The sequence below is a fragment of the Helianthus annuus genome, chromosome 9 (assembly GCF_002127325.2).
Source record: "Helianthus annuus cultivar XRQ/B chromosome 9, HanXRQr2.0-SUNRISE, whole genome shotgun sequence".
NCBI lineage: Eukaryota > Viridiplantae > Streptophyta > Magnoliopsida > Asterales > Asteraceae > Helianthus > Helianthus annuus.
The window spans coordinates 158,764,664-158,773,730 of NC_035441.2; the positions used below are offsets into that span (position 1 = coordinate 158,764,664).

At 35.3% G+C, this 9,067-nt stretch overlaps 1 protein-coding gene across 5 annotated transcripts; it reads left to right on the top strand.

The window, feature by feature from the left end:
* Nucleotides 1–3,293: 3,293 nt before the first annotated feature.
* On the top strand, nt 3,294–7,916 carry LOC110879220. 5 transcript variants are annotated; one of them, XR_004867656.1, is made up of 4 exons: nt 4,536–6,400; nt 6,476–7,229; nt 7,336–7,549; nt 7,636–7,902. XR_004867656.1 is itself a non-coding variant. In XM_035977768.1 (3 exons), exons 1-3 carry the CDS (start codon nt 4,768–4,770, stop codon nt 7,716–7,718), a joined length of 594 nt encoding a protein of 197 aa, XP_035833661.1. In that variant the 5' UTR covers nt 3,294–4,767; the 3' UTR covers nt 7,719–7,916. The 5 variants fall into 5 exon arrangements, 1 of the variants encoding a protein (XP_035833661.1); XR_004867658.1 differs by having other exon boundaries at nt 4,536–6,169; XR_004867657.1 differs by having other exon boundaries at nt 4,537–6,156.
* The last annotated feature ends 1,151 nt before the right edge of the window (nt 7,917–9,067 follow it).

A 9,067-nucleotide genomic window follows, 5' to 3' on the forward strand; every position in this document is an offset into this window, starting at 1 on the left:
CGTGCCAGATTATTGTGTAAATTTGGTTTCTGTTCATAAACTTGCTAGAGATTGTAAACTGATTGTTTCTTTTGATGAACATAAATGTTATACTCAGGATTCTCAAACAAAGAAAGTCCAGGTGACTGGTAGTCAGTTTGATGGTCTATACTTCTGTGATAGTTCTTCTGTTTCTAATAAGGTTTGTAATTCTAGTTGTGATATTAATCTTCCCATGCTAGGTTAGGTCACCCTGCTGAACCTGTATTACATGTTCTTAAAAATGATTTAAATATTAAAACTGGTATTGAACTAGATCCTTGTGAAACATGTCATAGAGCTAAGCAGCACAGAGAACCTTTTCCCTTAAATGATTAGAAAACTAAGAGATTAGGAGATCTTATTCATCTTGATGTTTAGGGTCCTTATAGAGTTCAAAGTAGGGATGGTTTTAGATATTTTCTTACTGTCGTTGATGATTACACTAGAGCTGTGTGGGTATACCTCAAGAAGTCAAAGGATGAAGTGTTTTACAATATTAAAGGGTTTTATAATCTGCTTAAAACTCAGTTTAGTAAATCAGTTAAGATTTTAGGAGTGACAATGGTACTAAATTTATAAATAAACAAATGAGTGGTTTTTGTTATGAAAATGGGATTATACATTAGACTTCATGAGTTCATACACCACAACAAAATGGAGTAGTTGAGAGAGAACATAGGCATTTATTAAATGTAGCTAGGGCTTTACTCTTTCAAGGTGGTTTTCCACTTAAGTTTTGGTCTGAGTGTATTCTAACTGCTGCTTATTTAATTAACATCACGCTTTCATCTGTTTTGCGTGGGAAGTCTCCGTATGAACTTGTGTTTTGTTTTCCTCCTGTTTTGGGTCAACTTAAGGTTATGGGTGTCTTTTTTTCAGCACTGTGTTAAACAACTCTGATAAGTTTACCACACATGCTGAAAATGTGTTTTTGTTGGATATTCAAATAAAAAAAAGAGGTACAAACTTTGGAGTTTAGATCAAAGAATGATGTTTTTTTCTAGGGATGTTAGGTTTTACGAAACTGTGTTCCCTTTTAAAGAAAAGAAAGCATATTTTGATCTTGATACTCCATCTGAAGTTAACACCCTTAATTTTTTTGATTTATCTGATTTAAACTTTACTCAAGGCCATCAAGTTGACCCAACTCCCAATGATGAGAATGCACAAACTAGTACTTCAACAGGTCATGCGTCTGAGCAGTCTGGAACTGATTCAGAAATTGCTTTAGGTATGGCTGGTAGTCCGCAACCTAGCAATGTAGAATCAGATTCGGACAGGGCTGAGCATGACATTGAACATGAAGACAATAATAATTTTGAGGGAGATATTAGGGAACAAACTAGCAGAGTTTTAAGGAGATCTTCTAGAAAATTAAATTTCCTTCTAAACTTGATGATTATGTGGTTGATGGGAAACTTAAATATGGCCTAGAAAAAGTATTAAACTATGCTAATTTGTCTCCTGAAAGTTTTTGTTTTGCTTCTGTATTAAATAAAAGTTGTGAAACTAAGAATTATTTTGAAGCTAAGAATGATATTAATTGGGTTGATGCTATGAATTTGAAACTTGAAGCTTTACATAGGAATAAAACTTGGGAGATTGTTGACTTACCACCTAATAGGAAAGCAATTGGGTGTAAGTGGGTTTATAAAATTAAATATAAATCAACTGGTGAAATAGAAAGGTATAAGGCTAGGCTTGTTGCTAAGGGGTTTAGTCAAAAGGAAGGCATTGATTTCTTTGAAACGTTTTCTCAGGTGGTTAAAATGGTTACAGTTAGATGTGTGTTATCTATGGCTGTTCACTTTGACTGGGAAATATATCAACTTGACATTAACAATGCTTTTCTATATGGTGACCCTAATGAAGAAGTTTATATGTGCTTGCCTGATGGTTATAATTCTTCTTATGGGTCTAAAGTTTGCAAATTAAAAATCTTTGTATGGATTGAAACAAGCTCCTAGGGTGTGGAATAAGAAACTTGTGTCAGTTCTTGTTGATCTTGGTTTTGAACAAAGTAAGTGTGATCATTCCATGTTTCTTTTGACAAAAGATTCTACTTTTATTGTTCTTCTTGTCTATGTTGATGATATTATTATAACTGGTAGTTGTTCAAAAAGAGTTGATGAAATTAAACTTTTACTCAAGTCTAAGTTTTTAATAAAGGATTTGGGAAAGTTGTAATATTTTTTGGGTATTGAGGTTATAAGGAATTCTACTAGTTTGTGTTTAACACAAAGGAAATATTGTTTAGATTTACTTGCTGAATTTGGTATAACTGGTTGTAAACCAGTCAGTTGTCCTATTAAGGCAAATCATGTTTTGTCTCATCTTTGTGAAAAAGATAATCAACCTTTAATCAATGTAATTATTTATCAAAAACTTGTCGGTAAGTTGATTTATCTTTCTCACACTCGGCCAGATATTGCATATGCTGTGCATTATCTTATTCGGTTTATGCATTCGCCTACTCAAGCTCATTTTAAAATTGCATTAAGACTTTTAAGGTATTTAAAAGGTGCTCCTGGAAAGGGGATTTTTTTTTAAAAGGAGACTCTTTGGACATAAAAGTTTTTTTTTTTTTTGATTCGGACTGGGCTAAATGTTTAGGGTCTCGAAAATCTATTACTGGTTTTTGTGTTTTTTTAAGTAATAGTCTTGTGCCATGGAAAAGTAAAAACAGTCAACTATTTCAAGGTCTTTTGCTGAGGCAGAATACCGGTCAATGTGTGCTGCAACATGTGAAGTTATTTGGATTTCAAACTTGTTAAAGGAGTTGAAGGTTGATGTTGCTCTTCCAGTTCAACTTTTTTGTGATAGCACGGCTGCTATTTCTATTGCAACCAATCCTGTGTTTCACGAACATACGAAACATTTTGAAGTAGACCTTTTCTTCTTACAAGAGAAGATTTCTAATGGCATTATTCAAACTGTGGGTATTAATTCCGAGGATCATGCTGCTGATATATTTACAAAAAGGTTGCCTATTGGTCTTCATGAAAAGGTTTGTCATCTTCTTCATATATGTTTGACTCTTTTTCAATATTGAATTGAGGGTGGGGGGTTGTTAAAATATATATAATCTCTTAGTATCAATTCAATATTTGTTTTTTTGTCTTATGGGCTTGTTCTTTCTTTTTTGCAAGTTTGGGCTTCTATTTATTTGGGCTGTTGAAAAGGCGTGGGGCTTAAGTTTTTGTTTAGGGTTCTGCTTTTATAAAAAGGGGAATAAACAGCCTTCATATTAATCTCATCTTTCTGCACATGCATCCTATCCTCTCTCTAGAACATTCAGACCGGTTGGTTCCTGTGTTTTGTTCGAGATTGTCTGATCGTCGCTGTGTTAGATTGTCGCAGCTGTGTTGATTGTCGCTGATCTTGTTCATCGCTATCCCTGATCATCGGCATCTCATTCATAAGAGTTCTGGACATCGATTGATGTAGATCATCTTATTGATGATCTGCGATTGTTTGAGATTAAGAGTGTAACGGTGTTTCTTGCCCTTTTTTTGTTATTTGTTCTTGTTCAAGACCTCTATGCTTTCTTAAGGAATTGTAAGAGATTGTTTATTTTAGATATCGTGTTCTTGACAGAAGGACCAGAACGATCGGCTTAAGCCGATTTTGGAGGAGTTGTCGATGTGCAAATTTTCTTCGCCGCAAGGTCGGTCGGGTCAGACGCTGGTAATATGGACGAAGAAGAGGAAGGTCAAAATCGTGATCATAATCCGGTTGCCGACGAAGATGGGGATCAGAAAAGTGAAGAGTCGGTAATGATAGACGAAATGGTGGATAAGCACGCAAAGTGCATGGGGGAAGGGTTTACTATCCACTGTGAGGCGACGGTTGGAGTTGAAAAGGATGTGGGCTTGAGGTGCAGTAATGATGATGCTTATGAACTATGAAGCACAGGGACGGCTTGGATCATTGAGTTCCCGTCTTGTGGACGGTTTGGGGACGGGGATGCCATGGGGACGTGCCCCAAACGCTTCCAGAAAATGGGGACATCATTGAAACGATTTCGGGAAAGTGGGGACGGGCTTTTGATGTTTCGGGGACGTTTCTTATTATATTTAGGGTTTTAACCATAGGTACATAGTTCGATGGAGGAGGAGAATAGTTGAGATAAAACAAGGAAGATGAAATGGCCGGATTTCTTTTATCGACAATGGCTCTGGAAGTTGAGTGGCTCTTCAGAATCAGACAAGAATAAGAAGAAACTAAAAGATAACCTAATTTAAGTGGAGATTTGGGCCTTTTCATAAATTAATCGTGGGATTTTTTTTCACTAAATTAACAATGGACCTTTTAAAATATGAGCCCAGTATCAATCTTATATTTCTTAAATGAGTTTATTTGAAAGGGATGGTGAAAGTGAAAAAGAAAAAAAAAAGAATGTTGTCGGTCGATGTCTATTTGGGACTATATTTAATATATATCTATTTTGGGCTTTATTTAATATATTTTTATTTTTTTATATCTTTTTTGCCATACCCGTATTTTAGATTTTTGAGTTTTATCGTTCCCCGTAGCCGTATCGTCCCCGTACCCCAGTATCGTACCCGTTCCCGTGCTATATAACTTGTGAACGTGTGGAAACTCCATGTAGGGTTAATGCAATTGACTTTCAAGATAGGCTCCTGGGAAATTTTGTTTATCATCTAGGAAAAGGCCAGATGTATCAGGGGCCCAAATAAATTTAGCCTAATTTATAGGCTTTTTGATGAGGTGGATAACTATGAAATGGGTGAACCATATAACATTGACCTTAAAAAACCTTTGGCGCACAACACTGGTATTAGAGTTAGAGATGTCGAGATGACTAGGGCTGATGAACAAGCCACTAAAAGTTCAGAAGAATCGATAATCCTGGAGACTTGGCCAGAAGACATGTCTCTAAATCCAGTGCCAAAGGTGAATGAGGGTTTTACGAATCCACGGGGTTTAAAAAATCCGGATGTGCAGATTCTGAAGGAAGCGGATGCGACAATAAAAGAAGGAACGAAACTGGGCTTCAAATTGAATGGTTTCCACAACGAGGTTAGTGAAATTGTTTCTAGTGAAGGCGTAGACAATGTCTTGCAATAAAATTTTTGTCACCTAATTTGAGGGGGTCAAGGACCAAAGAAAGGTGGATTGGGTTAGGGGTTTAAAAACTTCTCATGGCGTACACTTTTTAGCGATTCAAGAAACGAAATTTAGTGAAGGGGTTAATTTAGAGTTAGTTTCATTAAACGACAACGGTTCTTAGTAATATCGGGGATCACTAGACATTCGGAGGAGCTTGTTAATATAGTTAATATCTATGCCCAAAACGACCGTAATTGAAAGATGAACACCATGGCTGGATTTTTTTTTCAGATGGTTGTTATTAGGGTTGTGGGTTTTTCTTGGGGATTTTAACGATGTTAGAGATCATAAGGTTTAATTGTGATTTCGTTGCACTAAACGTGTTTTGGTTGAGTATAACATTGGGTGGAAATATACGTACAATGGGGATAGCAGATTGTCTATGAGCAAATTGGATAGGTATTTGGTTTGTCGGAATTTCATGATCAGGTGGCCGTTCGCAAGTGTGGTTGCGCCGTTCGCAAGTGTGGTTGCGTTATCTAATTATGTGTTCGACCACTGTCCAATTGTCCTTAAAACTACATAGACGAATTTTGTCCTATACCATGTAGAATCTTTAACTCATGGATTGAAATTCCGGATTGTATGGAAATGTGGAGCAACTATGCTCCCTTTTTGTTTTAATAGGCTGACGGATCTATGCTTAGCAATACAAGTGAAGTGGGTGAAACATAAAATGGAAACCTGGGTAAATAATTTTAAGGCGTCGAGGGATGTTGAGTACGTTGCAAAACTGGCTGAATTAGAAGCTTTGGAGCTGTTAGCAGAGGAACGGGATTTGAATGAGTAGGAATTGGAGTCAAGAGCCGAACATAAATTTTAGGAAGTTGGGTCAATTGAAAAGAACAATTAAAAACAAAGCAAGGGTTGAAGGATCCATAGTAGAGTCATATCTCGTAGATGAACTTTCTCACTATTGCTCCTTGCATTTGGGCTCGACAATAAAGACATGCCTATACCACGAGCCTCGAAATTTTGCCCCTAACATTCCTTGTTCTTCGAGTACGGATTCTCGGTTAAGTATATTCAAACATCCATCTCGAAGATTATATGATAAGGGTGGAAAGACTATAGTTCTGACATATAAACATAAGCATAAGGCTCATACTTATATATTGCTTAACTGTCAAGAGCTTCATTATTCTGTTCGGTTATTTAATGAAGAAATGAGAGCTTCATTTCCTAATTATGACCAACCAACACTTGATAAAAAGAAAGATAATTTGCTAAGTGGTTGTGGGTTTAAGTAAGAATAATTCTTAGAAGAACATATTTAATGTGGTTTCGTTTCAAACTTGCTAACACACTTTTGTGAATGTAGGTTTTAAATGGACAAGAGAATGCACACTTGAGAGATATAGCACATGGGCCTCTCACTTATGTTAGATCACACAAAGGCTATCTAATAAATGGTTATAAGTTCCATACACGAACTGGCTACCATGGGCGGGTCACAGAAAATAGTGGTGTGTGCATGAACGGGGCTGTTTGTAATGAACATGAAAGTTACTTCTATGGATTACTAGATGAGATCCTAGAGTTGGAATATCATAGTAGCTTAGGAAGTTGTGTAGTCGATTTATTTAGATGTACATGGTTTGATCCCGTGAACGATGTACGGGTGAACCCAAAGACTAATATGGTTGATGTTAATTCCAAGGCAATAGGATGTGTTGACGACCCATTTATTCTGGCATCCCAAGCACACCAAGTGTACTATACACCATATCCTTCAAAAGAAAAAAGGATTATAAGACTGGTGGGCTGTTGTCAAGATGACACCAAGGGGAGTTTATGAACTAGCTGAAGATGACACTATAGTTGGTGATAATGATAATGAAGACGTGGAACATTTCCCACAAGAGAATGAAAGGATAATATGTGTAGCTAATAAGGATTTGTTCCCCATTATTCATGAAGAAACAAATGTAATAGATGAAGTTGACGATGTAAATGATGATGGTAACGAAGAAGATGAGTTTGAAGACATTCATTCAGATGATAGCGAAATGGAATTTGAAGACGAAGATTCGGATTAGTTAATTTGTTTATATACAAACAAACACACATATATGGTTAGTTTGTTGTTCTTTTAGTGATTGGTTTTTGTATATAACTCTTCGTTGTTATTAGTTTCTATTTATTATGATTATTTTAAATCTTTATATTCTTTTGGTGTAGATATCATCATGGCATGTAGTTCCGCATGAGGTGGTAGGGGCACGGGTCAAGGTAGTGGTACCATTGGACGATTACATTCGGATGCATATGAGACATTGTCTCAACATGAGAGTAGTGATGTTGAGGAGCCAACTGTTGGCCGACGGGGACCAGTTGCCCCTACGCCTTTACCTGAACCAAGAAATCGTGAGCAAATTTGTGTTATCTATGGAGAGTAAGTACATAACTCATATCAATGGCATTAGTTGAATTATGTAATACAAGGAATGTTGATTGGGTTGCATTGTTTTCATTTTATAGGTTTAGTAATCAAGTTAAAGCTACCCGGACTATGGGAGAAACTTTGGCGGCTATGTGGTCCCAAAGTATGTATAGGAAAATAGGATGTTTAAGCGTTTCCTTGGAAAAATTGGAAAGATGTCTCTAAAGAAGATGAAAATAGGATGTTTAAGCGTTTCAAAGTATGTATTTATAAAAAAGTGTATATAACATTGTCCATAACTCAATAAACCTAAGGATGACAATCAAACCCGAACCCGATGTGTAAACCCGAAAAATTTGGGACAGGTATGGGGTCGGGTAATCGGATATGGGACCGAGTTTGGGATTAGTTTTTTTTTTCTTTTGGTTTGGGACGGATTTGGTATTTGATGATCTAACCCGTTTACCCGACCCAGTTACTCAATAAAGTGCACCCTTTCACCTCATTATATACCCATTTAAAAAACTTGAAACATTTGTATAAATAATTGACTCGAAAAAACTTTAATACATTTTATAAAATACCCGTTACTTTATAGCTTAATTCTTAAAATTAAATATTTTACTGAACTAGAATAAGATGTGTCACTTTATAGCTTAATTCTTATAAATAAATATATAATTGAAGTGGAATATGATCTAAATGCCATTTGAAGAAAGACTTTGCATTAAACACCAGTAGTCAATACAAAGTTTTTTATGCTTGTGATGTGGTTCCATAACCCTACGATAGTCTTAAATTAAGTCTAACCGGAAAGATTTTCAAAACAATTATCATATTTCATGCATATCAGATATGTTTTAGGCGAAATCTGTATAATATTGTTTGATTATATATGAAACACGCAACCAATAGTATTGTATGATATAGTATCGATGCTATTGTCATATATTCATTCATATAAATACTTGTGTTAAATATCGGTATGTTTTTCTTTTATAAAATGGCTATAAGTGTTTCCAAATTAGTCACAAGTGAACTTTTGTCAGGAGGGTGTAACTCTATATAAATACTATATAGTAAATTTTACTTGGTAGGAAATAATTATTTACATAATTACAATAAAACTTAATATTTATATTGAAATAGCTATAAGTATGAAAACATTCACATGTATGCAATTAAATAATTACAATAAAACCTCATATTTCTATTGAAATAGCTATAAGTATGAAAACATTTTCACATGTATGCAATAAAGAGTGATGTTGCAGTATTTTGAAGGCCATTAAATTCCATTCTTTTATGCCCACATATTTCTTCATGCCCCTCGATGTATTTTCCATTTCCATTTCCATTTACATAAATTTGGTTCCAATATATTCAATCCACATAAAAAACAAAGGAAAAAAAGTGGGAACCCAAAAGTTAACTATTACATTTATGCCTGTTATCTTTCTCGTGCATATTAAACAGCTTCATGTGTTTTTTTTTCCATTTCGATTAACTTACACCATATAATGTTTTATT

Excerpts from the sequence above, each read along its gene's own strand:
- LOC110879220 (XM_035977768.1), top strand. The coding sequence starts at position 4,768 with ATGGGTGAACCATATAACATTGACCTTAAAAAACCTTTGGCGCACAAC. Across the intron at positions 5,065-7,335 it reads TGAATGGTTTCCACAACGAG|ATATCATCATGGCATGTAGT; the intron begins GTTAGTGAAATT and ends CTTTTGGTGTAG. Across the intron at positions 7,550-7,635 it reads ATTTGTGTTATCTATGGAGA|GTTTAGTAATCAAGTTAAAG; the intron begins GTAAGTACATAA and ends TTCATTTTATAG.